The 21,186-nt window shown below is 44.8% G+C and overlaps 1 protein-coding gene across 1 annotated transcript; it reads right to left on the reverse strand.

Moving 5' to 3' along the window:
- Positions 1–5,166: 5,166 nt before the first annotated feature.
- On the reverse strand, positions 5,167–20,241 carry LOC311114939 (NLR family CARD domain-containing protein 3-like; the record flags this gene model as incomplete). Its single annotated transcript, XM_084190161.1, has 6 exons — positions 5,167–5,223; positions 6,718–6,795; positions 7,329–8,054; positions 14,942–15,096; positions 18,090–19,845; positions 20,058–20,241. Coding segments are annotated over 6 exons (2,956 nt in total), but the record flags the coding sequence as incomplete, so codon positions are not given.
- Positions 20,242–21,186: the final 945 nt, after the last annotated feature.

Below are 21,186 nucleotides of genomic sequence, written 5' to 3' on the forward strand. Positions count from 1 at the left end.
TAGGCCCCATTTTGAAGAATAGGCAGCTTCTCAAGTATATTTGACATATCGGTATTTTGCAACGGCTTATATTCAAAGTTTTGACCTCGAATGATAACTGGTATCATTTTGCTCGTGGTCTCTTTCCTTGGCCTTAATGCATATTTTGTCTCACCTTTTTTGGATTCTTTTTTCAGCTGTTTCTCCTTCTGTATGGTCAGCGTCTGGAGTTCTTCCTCTAGCTCTCTTACCTCTCCTGCAGTCCTCGCGTTCTCCAGTTCTGATAAGCATCGGTCTATATCGGCCTTTAGTCTCCTCTTTATCGCTGTCTTCATCTTTGCTTTCCTCAGAACTCGAATATATTGTATCCTTCTTCTTCAAACCTTCATCAGCACTGTAATATCTTGTATCCTTCTTCTTCCAACCTTCCTCACCCCTTCTCTCCGTTCTGGCCAACCTCCGTTTGATCACAGGATCATATCCACCCATGATCCCCTCTAAATCACTCTGATCATCATCGTCCTCATCCAGTTTCATCCTACTTAACCTCATTCCACCCTTAGTTTCCAGACTTCTCGTTTTATTTTTACCTTTGGAGCTTGGATGCATTTTTATGGTCGTTTCTGCTTGTCCTCTCTCTATTATTCGTTCATCTTCATCTCTGATGTAATAATCACCCTGCTGGAGGATCACTGGAAGCTGAGGATAAGCATCCCTAAACTCTACTTCCTTCTCATAAGGTGGGGGTCTTTTCGCTGAATCCGTATGTGAGAAAGGTATACCGACTTCTACCCTTAGTTTCTCTGTCGACTTCTCTTCCTTTAGCCTTTTCTCCATACCTTTGCTTCCCTTATCGTTGGTATCTTTCATCAGTTTTTGTCCTTCATCTTCAAACAACTTAAGAACACCCAGCTCCCTTTGTCTCTTTTCTTTACGTCGTTCCTTTTGTTTTCCCTTCTTCTGATCTGCCTTGTAAATTGACAGAAGCACTTTCATGATGTTTATGACGTCAGGGTTAAGAGTCCCTTCCACTGGCCATGGTTGTTCAATGTCAGGCCAACGTTTGTTCCATTTGCCGGATAACCTCGCAATACCCTTAACTAAAGGATTACTATGTTCCACTATATCAACCGGTGTAATAACTTTCATAGCCTTGCTGTCCTTTCTCCCCCTTGTAACTACTCCTTTATATTCCTTTATTGTGAAATATTTTATTTTAGCCTATATAGCCTATGGCTTCCCCCCTTTAATTATTAATATAACCTAAACAACCCCCCCCAAAAAAAAAAAATATATATATATATATATATATATATATATATTTTTTAAATAAATCAATAAAAATATGAATATTAAAAATGCAATTAAAAAAAATTATTCCAAAAAATATGTTTTATTAAAAATAAAAAATCATTTAAAAAATCAATTAAAAATCAATTAAACATTTTGAATAATTAACACCAATCTTTTATTCCTACACCTATCTTACCAATTTATCAATTAGTGGCCCACTTACCTTAACCCATCCGGAAAGTGAATACCAGTAGTCAACTTCACAGCAATCCCAAAAACAACGACTTCCAATCTACAACCCTACCACACTCATAAATTCCATTGTTTAATATGCACCCAAGTATCTTAATTTCACAGAATAATGTCAGTACCTGCTTTCCAACCGAATCCTAATCAAGAGACTCCAAAATGCAAATTTTATTCAAATGATCAGTCTGTTGCCAAGCGTCTGCAAAATTGTCATAACATCAAACATCCTGTAGGGGAAGATTTGTAAACAAAAAAGCACTGGCCTGATTTTGACTGATCCTCTGCCTGCGTCACACCTTGTCACGTCATGCACACGTTAGCCCCTCCTCTCTCTCTCCTTTGCTCTCGTCCTATCGCCTCTCATATGACAAGGGAACAAAACGGGACAGACAAGCATCCACATTCAATATTCCCCCACTCATATTTGCTATAAGACTGAACTCAGGACTAAATAGATCGCTCAAAAACATTTTTATTTTATTTTAATCCGTCATTTAATTTAATTCATTATACTCCGTCAACATATATTTAATTTATAAATTCACTACATCTCAACAAATAGTTTCATGTTCAAACAACCGTCACTTTAACGATTTAGAAGATTCGTGTCCAAATATCTCTTGTCTGTGGCTATTTCTCCCCCTGCAGTGTAACCCCACAGAAATATGACCCCTTACCCACAATGCTGTGTTGTAGTTTTAGCAAATAACCTCGTGTCGTAGTTTTAGCGCCGTAAAATCAAGCGCATGCGCAAATCAATTTAACAATACGATTGCCACACAATAGAACGCCAGCGTTCTACCTCAGTTCTCTATTTTACACTTATAGTCAGACAATTACACATAACAGAGCTCACATTTGCGTAGAACTTTGAATTCCACCCACACACAAACACATTTAAGAGGCTTATCTCATCGCAATGAGACCTCTAAGGACACGTTAGCATGTAGCACGCAACACAATTAGCATTTAGCCTTAGCCTTTAGCATTAGCCGCTATGTACAATGTAGCATGAACCACAATCCAGCATTTAGCATTAGCATTAGCCTTTAGGTACAATGTGACACGAAACACAATTAGCATTCAGCATTAGCATTAGCCTTAGCCTTTAGCTAAGCTGTGGCTTGCAACATGTAACAAAACCCGCATTGCGTCTTAAATTCATTTTTCTATGTTTCTAACTTTATTCTGCCGTGAGTATGGATATTTATGAGCAGTCCCCCCCACGCAGATATCCCGTCAGATAGAAGATGGGCAAGCAACCCCCAATAAATCTACAACCAAACTCCAGTCCAAGACTGACTGACCTGAAACCCATAAAGCGTTACCAGGATTTTATGGCCCATCATGCGGTCGCCTTGTTGAGGGCTTGCCAAATCCTGCAATGCTCTAAAACTATATACGTATCTACCTTTCACATCTGCCTTGTATCGATTGCTCTAGACTTCCTTTTATTTACGCCGTTTACCAATCAACCAAATTTTTGAATATTTATTACAGACTCTTAGTCGACTACAATAGCACAGCACAATCCCAAGTAATTTACATGGTACACCCTCACCCGCGCACATTCACAAGCCAGCCAAATAACTAATGCCCAATAATTTGTGAGAAATCTCACCTTTTTTAGCCGGCTTGAGCGGTAGTCACCTCGCTGCTTATGAATGAACCAAAGGGAAGTTGCAGGCCAATCTCAGCGGAGCCTCCATTTGTGGTATCGCGTCGAATGCTGGTGGTTATTGCTGTCAACAAAAAGTCCGCTTAGGCTGCACCGTGATTAGAGGCTTTTATTAATATCACACGTTTACAGCATAAGTTACAGACCCGCGGTGTCTGGAGAAGCACCTTCCCAAATTAATCTGAATGCTTCTGACTCCCCCTTTGTCTACCTCCTACTGTTAGGCTGGGTGGGGGACTCAGGCGCAGAGACGGACACACGGACAAAGAGGGTGAATTAAGATGTTGTTTATTCAGCGTGTTTTGGCAGAGAGAAACAGTTCAGGGTGGAGCAGCTTCAGACCGGGGTAGGAGCTGAGTGGGGTGGAGAGCCAGTAGCACTGAGAGCTGGATGACGAGGATATCAGACAACAGATGCGCAGGTTGCGGCGTGGGAGTGGCAGGCAGGCAGGCAGCAGGAACAGACGGGATCACAGGTGGTGTAGGAACGAACTGGCGCTGGAGAGGTGTCCAGCCCGGGTAGATAACTGCTGGTTGATTGGTGACAATGAGCTGCAGCTGGATGTAACTGAGCATGAGAGAGAATGGCCACGCCCCCTGACCTAGATCCTCTGACTGGGCTGCACAGCAGGGGGAGACAGACACAGACAACACACACAGGGAAAAAGGGAAAAGGAAAACAAGCGAGGACAGGACCAACAGTGCCGGACCGTAACAGTACCCCCCCCTCAACGGGCGCCACCCGGCGACCCACCCGGCTTGTCAGGGTGGTCCCTATGGAAGTCAGCCACCAGCTGCGGATCCAGTATAAACCGTCGGGGAATCCAGGACCTCTCCTCGGGACCGTATCCCTCCCAGTCCACCAGGTACTGAAGCCCTCTACCACGCCTCCGGACGTCCAGCAGTCTCCGCACCGTGTAGGCTGGATGGTCGTCAATAATACGCGGTGGCGGAGGGGGATCCACAGGCGGACACAAAGGGCTGGAGGAGACCAGCTTCAGCTGGGACACGTGAAATGTAGGATGGACTCTCATGGCCTGGGGAAGCTTCAACCGAACAGCCGAAGGGTTGATGATGGAGTCGATCTCGAAAGGACCCAAATACCGGGGCGACAGCTTACGGGAGTCAGTGCGCAGGGGGATGTTGCTGGAGGAGAGCCAGACTCGCTGACCAGGCTGGAACTGGGGAGCGACTACCCTGTGCCTGTCCGCCACTCTCTTGTTACGCTCTGCTGTCCGTAGAAGGGCCTCACGGGTGTCCACCCACACCTTGCGGCAGCGACGAAGGTTATCCTGAACTGACGGGATGGCTAACTCCTTTTCCTGAGACGGGAACAATGGCGGTTGGTACCCCAAAGCCGCCTCAAATGGTGAGAGGCCGCTGGCAGATGAGGTGAGGGAATTGTGGGCATATTCGACCCACGGGAGGTGTTTGGCCCAGGTGGACGGGTTCTGGGATGTCACACAGCGTAGAGCAGCCTCCAGGTCCTGATTGGTCCTCTCAGTCTGGCCATTGGACTGGGGATGGAAACCTGATGAGAGACTGACAGAGGCACCCAGAGCAGAACAAAACTCCATACCCGAGAAATGAACTGTGGGACCCTATCGGACACTATGTCCACAGGTATTCCATGGGGACGGAATACATGTAGGACAAAGAGGTCGGCTGTCTCACTGGCAGACGGTAATTTTGGTAATGCAACAAAATGGGCAGATTTAGAGAATCTGTCCACGATGGTGAGTATGGTGTCATTACCCTCAGACATAGGAAGTCCAGTGACGAAGTCCAAGGCCACGTGAGACCAAGGACGACTCGGGACTGGGAGAGGCCGCAGCAGGCCCGAAGGAGCCCGGTGGGAAGCCTTATTTTGGGCACAGATGGAACAGGCCGCCACGTATTTCCGGACGTCAGTCTCGACGGATGGCCACCAAAAGTGCCTCTTCAGTAGCGACAGTGTACGGTTCATACCAGGGTGGCAGGAGAAGCGCGAGGTGTGGATCCAGTTGAGCACTTGCGGCCGCACGGCTGCGGGAACATAGAGAAGGTCGGGGGGGCCATCGGCCGGTCCAGGTTCCGACTCTTGTGCCGATCGGACGAGGGACTCGATTTCCCAGTGAACAGCCGCCACCAAACAGGAAGCGGGCAGAACAGGTTCAGGATTGCTGGAGTCTTCATTGTCTGTAAACTGGCGAGAGAGAGCATCAGGCTTGACATTACGTGTGCCAGGACGATATGTTAAAATAAACTTGAACCTGCTGAAGAACAGAGCCCATCTGGCCTGACGGGAGTTTAGCCTCTTGGATGACTGGATGTAAGCCAGGTTCTTGTGGTCTGTCCAGACTATGAAGGGTTGCTCTGCTCCGTCTAGCCAGTGCCTCCACTCCTCCAACGCCAACTTGACAGCAAGCAACTCCCGGTTACCCACGTCGTAGTTCTTCTCAGCAGGGGTCAATCTCCTGGAGAAAAAGGCCACAGGATGGAGCTTCTGGTCCGTGGGGGAACGTTGTGACAGGACAGCCCCCACCCCCGAATCAGAGGCGTCCACTTCCACAATGAACTGCAAACTAGTGTCTGGATGAATAAGAACAGGTGAGGTGGAGAACAGTTCCTTCAATGTACTCACGGCTGACTCGGCCTCAGGCGTCCACAGGAATGGCACCTTTGGGGAGGTGAGCTTGGTCAGGGGGGCAACCACTCGGCTGAAACCCCTGATGAAGCGGCGGTAGAAGTTGGCGAAGCCCAGGAAGCGTTGTAGCTGCTTCCGAGACGTGGGTGTGGGCCACTCCGCAACCGCTCTGATCTTGTCAGGGTCTGGTGACACTTGTCCCCGCTCGATAATAAAGCCCAAAAAGGGGACGGACTGCCGGTGGAACTCACATTTTTCTGCTTTCACATACAGTTTATTTTCCATGAGGCGTTGGAGAACCAGACGGACGTGGGAGACGTGTTCATCCTGTGACTTAGAGAATATTAGAATGTCATCCAAATAGACAAACACAAAACGGTGTAGAAAATCCCTCAACACATCGTTAACCATGGCCTGAAACACTGCTGGGGCGTTAGTGAGACCGAATGGCATGACTAGGTATTCAAAGTGTCCGAGAGGGGTATTGAACCCAGTTTTCCATTCGTCTCCCTGCCTGATCCTAACGAGGTGGTAAGCGTTACGCAGGTCGAGTTTGGTAAACACGGTGGCACCATGAAGGGGTTCAAATGCTGAGTTGATGAGAGGCAGGGGGTACGTATTTCTGACTGTGATGTTATTTAGTCCTCTGTAGTCAATGCAGGGGCGTAATGTTTTGTCCTTCTTCTCTACAAAAAAGAACCCAGCACCAACAGCGGAAGATGAGGGACGAATGATGCCAGAGGCTAGGGAGTCGCCTATGTAGGTTTCCATAGCTTCTCTCTCAGGACGGGACAGATTGAAAAGCCGACTGGACGGCAAAGGGGCTCCAGGCAGTAACTCAATAGCGCAATCGTATGGCCTATGAGGTGGTAGTGAAAGTGCTTTGGACTTACTGAATACCTCGGCCAGGTCCAGGTACTCTTCAGGGACTGAAGAGAGGTCTGGGGGTTTGACAGGGGAAGCAGGGGAACCTACAGAGGGCGGAATAGCCGACCCAAGGCAAGCAGAATGGCAGTGAGTGCTCCAACTGTGTATTTTGTGGTTTTGCCAGTCAATATGGGGGTTGTGAAGGCTAAGCCAAGGGAAACCGAGGATAAGAGGGGAGGCCGAGGAGGAGACTACTTTAAACTGGATGGTTTCTTTGTGATTGCCGGACAGCATGAGAGAAACGGGGACAGTTTGGTGAGTGATGTTGGCAAACTGATGGCCGTCTATAGCGGTTACTGTTATAGGCTTAGGCAGGGGCTTAACAGGGATCTCAGCCTGAGTGACCAGGTTAACGTCAAGGAAACTATCCTCAGCACCAGAGTCAATGAGAGCAGCTAATGGGAGAGACAGATTCCTGAACTGGACTGTAGCTGGGATAACTAGACGGGGTGCTGTGGGCATTGAGTCAGGTGTAGCACTCGCAAGTACGCCCACCTTTACTTGCGAGCTTGGTCTTTTGGGCGAACCGGACAGTTAACCAGGAAATGAGTGCGGTCCCCACAGTACATGCACTCACCAGCCCGCATGCGCCGTTCCTTTTCGGCAGGGGACAGACGAGCACGGCCCAGCTGCATGGGCTCGTCTAGTTCCGTGGAGGGATCCGCTGAGGTGTGTGGGCGGTGTCCGAGTGGTGGTGTTGCTCGGGTTGCAGAAAGCGAGGGGGCCCCGCCTGCGGTGCGGACCCGACCGCCCCTCTCCTGTCTCCTCTCCCGTAGCCTGTTGTCTATTCGTGTAGCAAGGGAAACGAGAAAATGAAGGTTAGCAGGCTCATCACGAACAGCTAGTTCATCCTTAATCGTGTCACTCAAACCGTTAACAAACGCTCCCTGAAGAGCTTCGTCATTCCACTTGGAATCGGCTGCCAAGGTCCAAAAATCAATGGCGTATTCAGCCACGCTACCCGTGCCCTGTCGTAGCTTCAACAGTCTCTTTGTGGCGGTCCCGGCATGGTCCGGGTGATCAAACACAATTTCCAATTGAGAGGAAAAATCGTCAAACGACAGGCTGGCAATCTGCTGAGTAGAACAAGCCGCTTCTGCCCAAATCAAAGCTTTGCCCCTCAGTAACCCCAGAGCGTAATGTACCTTTGAGGATTCCGTGGAGAAAGACAGGGGCTTCTGTTGGAACACCAAGCGGCACTGAAGCAGGAAACCACGGCATTTGTTCAGGTCCCCGGTGAAAGGTGCGGGTGAGGTTGTAGGGGGTTCCCGAAGGGCAGGAGCGGAAGCCGAGCCTGGAGCCACTGTAGGAGGAACAGGCGGAGGAGAAGCAGAGGGAGGAAGAGTAGTGAGTGTTACCAGGTTAGCTACCTGAGAGGTGAGATGAGATACTTGATCCAACAACCGCTGGTTGTTATCCAATAGAGACCGGATGAGTTGGTCGTGTTGTCCCAATAACATTCCCTGTGAATGGAGGGCGCGTTGTACGCCATCACCCGTTGTTTCATGTGGCATCTCTGCTGAGTCCATGTTTGGCCAGTTCATTCTGTTAGGCTGGGTGGGGGACTCAGGCGCAGAGACGGACACACGGACAAAGAGGGTGAATTAAGATGTTGTTTATTCAGCGTGTTTTGGCAGAGAGAAACAGTTCAGGGTGGAGCAGCTTCAGACCGGGGTAGGAGCTGAGTGGGGTGGAGAGCCAGTAGCACTGAGAGCTGGATGACGAGGATATCAGACAACAGATGAGCAGGTTGCGGCGTGGGAGTGGCAGGCAGGCAGGCAGCAGGAACAGACGGGATCACAGGTGGTGTAGGAACGAACTGGCGCTGGAGAGGTGTCCAGCCCGGGTAGATAACTGCTGGTTGATTGGTGACAATGAGCTGCAGCTGGATGTAACTGAGCATGAGAGAGAATGGCCACGCCCCATGACCTAGATCCTCTGACTGGGCTGCACAGCAGGGGGAGACAGACACAGACAACACACAAAGGGAAAAAGGGAAAAGGAAAACAAGCGAGGACAGGACCAACAGTGCCGGACCGTAACACCTACTTATAAACAATGGCAATAAATGGGTTGCTCCCTTTTTCGTCCAATCACCTATCCCCTGGGGCGTCACCCTCCAAACGGCTACATTTGAACTAAGATCATAAAAACATTTAACAAAGGCATAATCCTAATACACGACACGGGTTCTTATATGCTGAAAGAACAGGCGGTTCTAGTGTTAAGGACTGGTAGATGGGTGTTGCTCATGCATTCACTCATGCTGACCGGCTCCAGTACTTTGTTCTTGACTAAATCCTCCAAGTCAGCCTTGACTTATGGTCTGATAGCATAATGTATGGGTCGTGCTTTCAGAAACTTTGGTTTGCTGTCTGGCTTAATGCTAAGCTTCCCTGTAATGTCGTTCATACTACCCAGCTGTCCATTAAAGACTTCTCCATGTTTCTTTAAGATGGCAGGTAGGTCTGTGTCTCCATGTGTCATTGTATGCACTGATGGCCAGTCCAGTGTGATTTTCTCCATCTATGAACATCCCAGTAGTGATGCATAGTCTCCTTTCACAACATAGAGTGGCAGCTTTTCAGTTTGTCTGTTTACCTGAACTGTGACATCAGTGATGCCTCTCACAGCGACAGATTCACCTGTGTAAGTCTTTAACACGAGGTGCGCTGGTTGAAGTGGAAGGTGTTTCAGTGTCTTTTTTCTGACACAAGAGATACAGCTGGCCCTGTGTCAATCTCCATACCCACCGGCTGTCCCTCTAGCAAGGGGGAGACATAGTAGCCGTTCGGCCCGCCAGGAAAAAGTCAGGATTTTCAGTGTGACTTCCTGGTCTGATGAGTCACTCACCTCAGTGTTCTCTTACTCAACAGTGTGAACATGTCTATTTGTCTTTCGTTGGAATGTCTGTTTCTTGTTTCAGTCTGATCTTGTCCTTACACCAGCATGTAGAAGCCTGATTTCTCTGTTCTCTTTTTGTTTCTGGAGGCTTGTTCGATGTGGCCCTTTTTACCACAGACTGGACAATCCATGTCCTTACACCAACATGTTGATACTTGATGTCCCACCTTGCCACAGTGGAAGCATGTGACTTGATTTCCCGGTCATTGATTTTCAATTGAAACTCTGTGATCAACTTTTTATTTATTTGGAAGGAACACAGACAAGAACAAATAGCAGCAGTAATGTTTATACAACTAGAGACACAATACTGTTAAAACATACATCAGAACAAATAGCAGCAGGAATGGTTATACAGCTAGAAACACAATACTGTTAAAATATATATCAGTATATTATGGAAACTAGTTATTGCAGATAAATACAATTATAATACACCACATATACAATCACCCACCTCAGCTGCATCTGCCCTCCCTCCAACCCCTCCTGGGACCACCCCAACCCACCCTCCAACCCCTCCTGGGACCACCCCAACCCACCCTCCAACCCCTCCTGGGACCACCCCAACCCACCCTCCAACCCCTCCTGGGACTACCCCAACCCACCCTCCAACCCCTCCTGGGACCACCCCAACCCACCCTCCAACCCCTCCTGGGACCACCCCAACACACCCAACTTGATCTCCATTAAATTATATACTAAATCAAGGTACACATTTGCACAAAAATGATAATTAACGGTCAATCTGTTGGATAAAACCAACTACAGGAGTTATTTTATGGTTTCAGCTGCAATTGTTGTTTGGCCCCATGGATCCTAGCAGTGGATAGTTCTAAAAAAAATTATATCTATAAAAGTGATGATCCAATGAGGTGTGGTGGTTGCCATCTTAGTTCCAACATATTTTTAGCTGCTGTCCAACCTGACAACATTATACGTCTTTGCTGTAATGACAGTGTTGAATTATCATTCAGTAATAACAGTTAGGGGGAACAAGGTATGAGGATACCTCTTTCTAAAACATGTCCCCTGGTCACTCCCAGTACATATAATTAAAGGAGCCCAAGGCACCTTGATTACATAGATCACAAAGAGGAGCGGTTGTGATTTCTATTAAATTATGTTTTCTAGGTGGAAGGTTTACCCTGTGTATGAGATTAAAATGTATCAGTTGATGATTAGGATTGTTAGATGAACCCACTAAGTTCCAGATGAACTCAACTGGTGAGCCTCTTTAGCAGCTAGTTCCATGGACACACTGATTTTAATGACCTTTATCAAGGTCAGATGACTTTCAGTCAACAGTCTCTTTTGTGTAGCTTCACTCCGTAGCCCACATACTAGTCTGTCTCTAATGATGTCATTTACAACAGCATTAAACTCACAGTGTTCTGGTAGTTTCTTTAATGCAGCAGCAAACATTGTTACTGATTCTCCCTCTTCCTGATGTCTCCTGTGGAACCTGATCCTTTCAGCATTAACTAGTGGTTCTGGTGAAAAATGTCCTTTAAGTATCTCCACAATATCCCCATACGTCTTATTACCTGTTCTGTCTGGCTGTAGCAGGCTGCCTAGTAAATTAAATGTCTTTGGCCCCATTACACTAAAACATGTAGGCACAATGTTGTCCTCATCCATGTCATTTACAATAACAAAATATTCAAACCGTTCTGTATATGAGCTCCACTGATCAATACTATCATCAAACTGTCCAATGTTTCCAACAATTCCAATAATTATTTGTTTCTCAATAAGCTCCTGATTGTCACTCACTTCAATATTGTCCTCAACCACAGCAATATTTTCCTCAGTCACGTGATCTTCATTCACTTCACTCACTGACGTTTCCTCCTAAGTTCGCTCCTTTAGCAGATTTAATTAAAAGGTTTGTCTTCACAGTTGAATAAATGTCCTTTCCTTTAATCACTGTATATTCCTCCCTTTTAATCACGTTGTTTTCCCGCTCTGATTTCCATCTCGAGTCCAAAAGTAAAAGTACAAGTATAAATCATTTCAAATTCCTTACATAAAGCAAACCAGACAATATTCTTGTTTTTAAAATGTACGTTCAGCCAGAGGCACACTCCAACATTCAGACAATTTACAAACTAAGCATTTGTGTTTAGTGAGTCTGCCAGATCAGAGGCAGTAGGGATGTTCTCTTGATAAGTGTGTGAATTGGACCATTTTATGTCCTGCTAAGCATTCAAAATGTAACGAGTACTTTTGGGTGTCAGGGAAAATGTATGGAGTAAAAAGTACATTATTTTCTTTAGGAATGTAGTGAAGTAAAAGTAAAAGTAGTCAAAAATATGAATAGTAAAGTCAAGTACAGATACCCCCAAAAAACTACTTAAGTAGTACTTTAAAGTATTTTTACTTAAGTACTTTACACCACTGGTTAACTCTCTTTCTTAGCTAGCTCGACTATGCACTTGCCTCTGCTAGCAATACACTGTGCTAACATTAGCCTAGACTGGACCACAGAAAATAACAGTTTTAAACAGTTGTACAAACTCACTTCTTCCAGACAGAATAGTTCCTGTAGATTCAGACTTACTCATCACCAATCTTTTGTTATGTCTCGTTGGTTTCATAACCACGTCTGTATAACAATTCAATAATGATGAGACAGGAGACAGGAATCAGTTCAACCATTTATCTGGAATGTGATCATCTCAACACATACAAACCCCCATGATGCTCTGCAGCACAACCCCAATATACAACAAATACATACATAAGTAAATGGACACGAAACAAAACTCATAGAGGAATTTAAATGTTCAGTTGTAGAAAGTAGGGCCATGGGATAGGGTCAGAAAGGTCAGTATGTTTGATAACTGGTTACAGAGGTGACATAACAAGCATAAGGTCCATTATAACACAGTGAAGTAGAGGTGGGAGCTAAAAGCAGACATGGACAGTGAGACGGTGTGAGGAGGTCAGGGGTGAAACACTAGATCAGGACAGGTAGAAATGGCAGGGCTGGAAATAGACACAGAGACACATTCTGATCATGGCTCAGACCTGACCTGAGACACCCAAACAGAAGATGCCATAGCAAAGTCCTGTCCAGTAGGCTATATGGGATTTCCTTTCATCAAAATCCAACACATGGAAAAGTGTCCAGTGTGTGTGTGTGTGTGTGTGTGTGTGTGTTTGTCCAGTGTGTGTGTGTGTGTATCAAGTGTGTTTGTGTGTGTGTGTCCAGTGTGTGTGTGTATCCAGTGTGTGTGTGTGTGTCCAGTGTGTTCAGTGTGTGTGTGTGTACAGTGTGTGTGTGTGTGTGTCCAGTGTGTGTGTGTGTGTATGTCCAGTGTGTGTGTGTGTCTAGTGTGTGTCCAGTGTGTGTCCAGTGTGTGTGTGTGTGTGTGTGTCCAGTGTGTGTGTGTGTGTGTGTGTGTCCAGTGTGTGTGTGTGTGTGTCCACTGTGTGTGTGTGTGTGTGTGTGTGTGTGTGTGTGCGTTTGTGTGAGTGTGTCCAGTGTGTGTGTGTCCAGTGTGTGTGTTTGTCCAGTGTGTGTGTGTGTGTGTGTGTTTCCAGTGTGTGTGTGTCCAGTGTGTGTCTGTGTTCAGTGTGTGTGTGTGTGTGTGTGTGTGTGTGTGTGTCTAGTGTATGTGTGTGTGTCCAGTGTGAGTGTGTGTGTATGTCCAGTGTGTGTGTGTCCAGTGTGTGTGTTTGTGTATGTTTGTGTGTGTCCAGTGTGTGTGTGTGTGTGTGTGTGTGTGTGCGCGTGTGTGTGTGTGTCAAGTGTGTGTGTGTGTCCAGTGTATATGTGTGTGTGTGTGTGTGTGTCCAGTGTGTGTGTGTGTCCAGTGTGTGTGTCCAGTGTGTGTGTGTGTCCAGTCTGTTTGTCCAGTGTGTGTGTGTGTGTGTGTTTGTGTGTGTTTGTGTGTGTGTGTGTGTCCAGTGTGTGTGTGTGTCCAGTGTGTGTGTGTGTCCAGTGTGTGTGTGTGTGTGTGTGTGTTTGTGTGTCTCCAGTGTGTGTGTCCAGTGTGTGTGTGTGTCCAGTGTGTGTGTGTGTGTGTGTGTGTGTGTGTGTTTGTGTGTGTATGTGTTTGTGTGTGTGTGTGACTAGTGTGTGTGTGTCCAGTGTGTGTGTTTGTCCAGTGTGTGTCTGTGTGTGTGTTTGTCCAGTGTGTGTGTGTGGACATTGTTACATTGTTACTCAGATCCAGCTCTCTCAGGTGTGAGGGGTTTGACTTCAGAGCTGAGACCAGAGAAGCACAGCCTTCCTCTGTGACTAGACAGCCTGACAGCCTGCAAAGAGTCAAATCATATTAAAACCACACTGCTATTCTTTGGTGGTGAAAATAGTGGCAGTATATTTTTTTCAACATATTCAGATATATCAGCATCCTGAAACCTGACATATCTATTCATAAATTAATGTATCATTATTAGAAATTACCATAATATTGCTTGTAGAGAGAAACATGTATAGTACAAATATTTGAGTAGACTGACCAGAGCAGTTTAAAAAGCAGTATCAGTCAAAAGACAGACAGTGAGGTATCAGATTTAGATTGTATTGAGTATACAGTCCACACCATATCTATTTTGACAGTGAAGCTAACATTTTAAATGTGGCTCTATACTCCAGCATTTTGGATTTGAGATCAAATGTTTCATATGAGGTGACAGTATATAATGTCACCTTTTATTTGAGGGTATTTTCATACATATCTGTTTCACCGTTTAGAAATGAAAGCACTTTATGTATCTAGTCCCCCCATTTGAAGAAGTCATAAGTATTCTGTCCATTTCACTTATAGTGTATTAAAGTAGTCAAAAGTTGAGTATTTGGTCTCAAACTCGTTGGTTGCATTTGCAGTTTGTTTTGGTTGTGTTTTGGGTTATGTTTTGCCCAACAGTAACTGAATGGTGGATGATGACTGGAGTAATCTTCTGTCTAAGTGAGTAGATAACATGTTTCTAAACACTACTAAATTAATCCTGATGATGACATGATTAAGAAAAATCATGAATTAATTATTAATAATAATTAGTGAGAGAGTTACAGAGGCTACAACAAAATATGCTAACCTCTCACCATTAACATCACATAAAAGGTGACATTCTGTACTGTCAACTAATATGAAACATTTTATCTCAAATCCAAATTTCTGGAGCATAGCACCAAATGTAAAACTGTAAGCTTCACTGTCCAAACACATATGGTTTGGACTATGTGTGCCTGGTAAACACATGTGGATCTGGTGAACAGTTATCACTTGTTGACCAACTACAGGAATACTGACCTCAGAGTCTCCAGTTTACAGTGGGGATTCCCCAGTCCAGCAGAGAGCAGCTTCACTCCTGAATCCTTCAGGTCATTGTTACTCAGATCCAGCTCTCTCAGGTGTGAGGGGTTTGACTTCAGAGCTGAGACTAGAGAAGCACAGCCTTCCTCTGTGACTAGACAGCCTGACAGCCTGCAAAGAGTCAAATCATATTAAAACCACACTGATATTCTTTGGTGGTGAAAATATATTTTTTAAACATTTTCAGATACATCAGAGTCCTGAAACCTGCCATATCTATTCATATATGTATATATACAGTACCAGTCAAAAGTTTGAACACACCTACTCATTCAAGTTTTTTTTTTTTTTTTTTTTAACTATTTTTTACATTGTAGAATAATAGTGAAGACATCAAAACTATGAAATAACACATATGGAATCATGTAGTAATCAAAAAGGTGTTAAATTAATCCAAATATATTTTATATTTGAGATTCTTCAAATAGCCGCCCTTTGCCTTGATGACAGCTTTGCACACTCTTGGCATTCTCTCAACCAGCTTCATGAGGTAGTCACCTGGAATGCATTTCAATTAACAGGTGTGCCTTCTTAAAAGTTAATTTGTGGAATTTCTTTCCTTCGTAATGCGTTTGAGCCAATCAGTTGTGTTGTGACAAGGTAGGGGGGTATACAGAAGATAGCCCTATTTGGTAAAAGACCAAGTCCATATTATAGCAAGAACAACTCAAATGTCACGATTTCCACCGAAGTTGGTGCCTCTCCTCGGCGGTCGTCGTCACCGGCTTTTCGATCTACGTTTCTTTTTCTATTGGTTTTGTCTTGATTGTACACACCATCACGTTATGATTATTTCCCTATTTAACCCTCTGCTTCCCTCATGGTTCCCATCACGTTATGATTATTTCCCTATTTAACCCTCTGCTTCCCTCATGGTTCCCATCACGTTATGATTATTTCCCTATTTAACCCTCTGCTTCCCTCATGGTTTTGTGCGTGATTGTTCTTTGTTTGGTGTTGTATACTGCTGTGAGCTGTTATGTTTCCCTGCGTGGAAATTAGATTTGTTGTTTTTCAGAGTAAAGTTCGTTATTTACTCAGTTCTGTGTCCTGCGCCTGACTCCGTCCTACCGCTGCACACTGACAACTGACATCAAATAAGCAAAGAGAAACGACAGTCCATCATTACTTTAAGACATGAAGGTCAGTCAATACGGAACATTTCAAGAACTTTGAAAGTTTATTCTGCTGCAGAGGATAAGTTCATTAGAGTTACCAGCCTCAGAAATTGCAGCCCAAATAAATGCTTCACAGAGTTCAAGTCACAGACACATCTCAACATCAACTGTTCAGAGGGAACTGTGTGAATCAGGCCTTCATGGTCGAATTGCTGCAAAGAAACCACTACTAAAGGACCCCAATAAGAAGAAGAGACCTGCTTGAGCCAAGAAACACGAGCAATGGACAATACACCGGTGGACATTTGTCCTTTGGTCTGGAGTCAAAATTGGAGATTTTTGGTTCCAACCGCCGTGTCTTTGTGAGAAGCGGTGTGGGTGAACGGATGATCTCGGCATGTGTAGTTCCCACCGTAAAGCATGGAGGAGGAGGTGTTATGGTGTGGGGGTGCTTTGCTGGTGACACTGTCTGTGATTTATTTAGAATTTAACCACACTTAACCAGCATGGCTACCACAGCATTCTGCAGCGTCACGCCATCCCATCTGGTTTGCGCTTAGTGGGACTATCATTTGTTTTTCAACAGGACAATGACCCAACACACCTCCAGGCTGTGTAAGGGCTATTTGACCAAGAAGGAGAGTGATGGAGTGCTGCATCAGATGACCTGGCCTCCACAATCACCCGACCTCAACCCAATTGAGATGGTTTGGGATGAGTCGGACCGCAGAGTGAAGGAAAAGCAGCCAACAAGTGCTCAGCATATGTGGGAACTCCTTCAAGACTGTTGGAAAAGCCTTCCAGGTGAAGCTGGTTGAGAGAATGCCAAGAGTGTGCAAAGCTGTCATCAAGGCACAGGGTGGCTATTTGAAGAATTTCAAATAACAAATGTATTTTATTTGTTTAACACTTTTTTGGTTACTACATGATTCCATATGTGTTATTTCATAGTTTTAATGTCTTCACTATTATTTTACAATGTAGAAAATAGTAAAAATTAAGAAAAGCCATTGACTGAGTAGGTGTGTCCAAACTTTTGACTGGTACTGTACATAAATGAATGAATGTATCATTATTAACAATAGATAACATGTTTCTAAATTAATCATTGTGTGTGCGAGTGTGTGTGTGTGTGTCCAGTGTGTGTGTCCAGTGGGGGGGTGTCCAGTGTGTGTGTGTGTGTCCAGTGTGTGTGTCCAGTGGGGCGGTGTCCAGCGTGTGTGTGTGTGTCCAGTATGTGTGTGTGTGTGTGTGTGTGTGTGTGTGTGTGTGTGTGTGTGTCCAGTGTGTGTGTGTCCATTGTGTTTTTGTGTGTGTGTGCCCAGTATGTGTGTGTGTGTGTCCAGTGTGTGTGTCCAGTGGGGGTGTGTCCAGTGTGTGTGTGTGTGTGTGTTTGTGTGTGTGTGTGTGTGTGTGTGTGTGTGTGTGTGTGTGTGTGTCCAGTGTGTTTGTGTGTGTGTGTGTGTGTGTGTCCAGTGTGTGTGTGTGTGTGTGTCCAGAGTGTGTCCAGTGTGTGTGTGGTCATTTAGTGATACAGGAATACTGACCTCAGAGTCTCCAGTCTGCAGTGTGGATCCTCCAGTCCAGCAGAGAGCAGTTTGACTCCTGAGTCTCCTGGGTGATTGTAGCTCAGGTCCAGCTCTCTCAGGTGTGAGGGGTTTGACTTCAGAGCTGAGACCAGAGAAGCACAGCTTTTCTCTGTGACTCCACATTCTGACAGCCTGACAGAGAGATCATCATGATTTCACAAACACACTGTTAATTTAACACCAGTAGTGTAGAAGGACAATGGCAGATGCATTTGGTTTATTCTCTTAAACAACATATAGATTCATCTTCCATCTCCTAGAATTGTATGGTCATATTGTTATACTAATGTGAACATCAATGCATTGATTCAATATGTTTTTCAATAATACATATATTTCTCTAAACTGAATATTTCTTCCTGATGATTAGTACTTAAATGTCATTTTATGTACTCACAGAGCAGCTCTGGAGGCTTTGACCACTGGCAGCAGCCTCAGAAGACCATCCTCTGATCTGGAGTATTTATTCAGGTCAAACACATCCAGCTCCTTTTCTGAAGTCAGCAATACAAAGACCAGAGCTGACCACTGTGCAGGTGACAGTTGGACTTTTAAGAGACTTCCTGAGCTCAGGTAGCTTTGGATCTCCTCCACTAGAGAATGGTCATTCAGTTCATTCAGACAGTGGAACATATTGATGCACCTCTCTGGAGAGGGATTCTCCCTGATCTTCTCCCTGATGTACTTGACTGTTTCTTCATGGCTCTGTGAGCTGCTTCTTGTCTTTGTCAGTAGACCTCGTAAGTACTTCTGATTGGACTCCAGTGAGAGGCCCAGAAGGAAGCGGAGGAAAAGGTCCAGGTTTCCTGTCTCACTTTGTAAGGCTTTATCCACAGCACTCTTGTAGACAGTAAATTCAGTAACTTGCGGTTCGGCCATTAGATTCTCATTGTTGTTGATGAATGAGAGGAACACATATACAGCAGCCAGAAACTCCTGAATGCTCAGATGCACGAAGCAGTACACCTTGTGCTGGTACAGCCCACATTCCTCTTTAAAGATTTGTGTGCACAATCCTGAGTACACTGAGGCTTCATTGACATCAATGCCAGCCTCTTTCAGATCTTCTTCATAGAAAATCAGATTGCCATTCACAAGCTGTTGAAAAGCCAGTTTTCCCAGTGACAGAATGCTCTCTTTATTCCAGTGTGGACCTGTCTCTTCTTTCCCAAGATACTTTTCATTCTTCTGTTTGGTATGAAACACCACAAGGTGTATGAACATCTCAGTCAGAGTCTTGGGCATCTCTTCTCTCTTATGCTTCAGCATGTGTTCAAGGACCATTGCAGAAATCCAACAGAAGACTGGAATGTGGCACATGATGTGGAGGCTCCTTGATGTCTTTATGTGTGAGATGATTCTGCTGGCCAGGTCCTCATCACTGAATCTCTTCCTGAAGTACTCCTCCTTCTGTGGGTCATTGAACCCTCGTACCTCTGTCACCTGGTTAACACACACTGAAGGGATCTGATTGGCTGCTGCAGGTCGGGTAGTTATCCAGATGAGAGCAGAGGGAAGCAGATTTCCCTTGATGAGATTTGTCAGCAGAACATCCACTGAGGTTGACTTTGTGACGTCACAACAGATCTTGTTCTTCTGGAAGTCTAGGGGCAGTCGGCACTCATCCAGACCATCAAAGATGAACAGAACTTTGTACTTGTCGTAGTTGGAGATTCTTGATTCTTTGGTTTCGATTGAGAAGTGATTGAGAAGTTCAATCAAAGTGTGTTTATCCCCGTTCATCAAATTCAGCTCCCGAAAAGGGAATGAAAATACAAATTGGACATCCTGATTTGCTTTTCCTTCAGCCCAGTCCAGAATGAACTTCTGCACAGAGACTGTTTTTCCAATGCCAGCGACTCCCTTTGTCAGCACAGTTCTGATAAGTTTGTCTTGTCCAGTTAAGGGTTTGAAGATGTCGTTACATTTGACTGCAGTCTCTGGTCTTGCTTGTTTCCTGGTTGTTGTCTCAATCTGTCTCAGCTCATGTTCATTATTGACCTCTCCTGTTCCACCCTCTGTGATGTAGAGCTCTGTGTAGATCTTATTGAGAAGTGTTGGGTTTCCTTGTTTAGCGATCCCCTCAAATACACATTGAAACTTCTTCTTTAGATTAGATTTGAGTTCACGTTGGCAAATCACAGCAAGCTCATCTGAATGAAGAAATAACACAGAGGATATTAATATTACGTCTGTTTTAATGCCTACAGTATTCTAGGACTGTTATAAAGTTTGATGAGGTCACTAGGTGTTGTGTTAAGGCTGCTACAATATCACTGAGTTACACAGCTACTTTAGCTGTACTTTAGCTACAGCTTTTAAAATGTTCTAAAACAGCATTCAACATGAGGCAGACAGCTCTTACTTTTCTCCAGTGTGTCAGCAAGCTCCTTCTGGTTCATTTTTCTCAGGACGTGCAGTGTGATCTTCAGAGCCCCCTCTCTGGCACTGCTCTCCTGCTTCTCATCTTCAGCATCCACCACTTCCTTATCCTGCTTCTGACTCTCAAAGCCTTCTGGGAGTTCTGGACTAAGAATCCTCTTGAACATCTTCAGCTCGTTCTTCACAAATGTCATAATATTCTCTTCAAGCAACTGAAATAAATCAAGTAAATAAGTTAAGCAAGAGACTAAATGCTTTCTCATTAACACAAGAATGAATGATTGACAGATCAACTTTACTTGAGGTAAACAAAAACAAATGTACATAACAGGACCACATACACTGAATATGGAGGCCAGGTCTGTTTGATGACTCTGGGAAGACTGACCACTGAGAATCTCTGACTCTGATCTCTCCTGTTGGTTTCTGGGGACAAAACATCAGATTACATCTCCTCATCCAGGGAGTGCACACACACACACACACACACACACACACACACACACACACACACACACACACACACACACACACACACACACACAGGGAGGGAATGTAGTGTTTGTTTAATATTGTTTTAGGACTATGAAAATGGAAAAAAGGATTAGCCTATGGATTATGAAAACAACAAAAATAAATGGTAAAATGGGAGAGGAGAAATGACTAGAGACAGTGTTGTTTAACCCACTGACCATGACCCATGAGTTCTTCTTACCTTTGTTCAGTAGAAAAGGCTCGCTCTCTAAAGGATATAGGAGGTTCCATAGACCGGTCACTCTTCATGGACACACAGCTGGGTACAGGGGAGGCTGGTCTCTCCTGCTTGATTGGACTTCAACACAACAGAGACAAACATTACATCTCTCATCTACTCTGAGCTCAGATGGGGAAACAAGAGTTTCATTCCAAAACGCTATATATACATTTTCAGAAATGTTGGTAAATTAGCTTTTATTGTTTAAAGACATTATTCAAGAGATTGGTGTGTTTTTTCAATATCTAATCATGGCATGGGGTTGTTCGATGACAGACATGTATTTGTTTAAAATCCATCACTTGATGGTTTCATTTCAGAGACAAATAATGTGTTTCTTTTGTAAAATGCTATATAT

This window comes from Coregonus lavaretus, assembly GCF_964263955.1.
Source record: "Coregonus lavaretus genome assembly, contig: HAP1_SCAFFOLD_2321, whole genome shotgun sequence".
In the NCBI taxonomy this organism is placed as follows: domain Eukaryota; kingdom Metazoa; phylum Chordata; class Actinopteri; order Salmoniformes; family Salmonidae; genus Coregonus; species Coregonus lavaretus.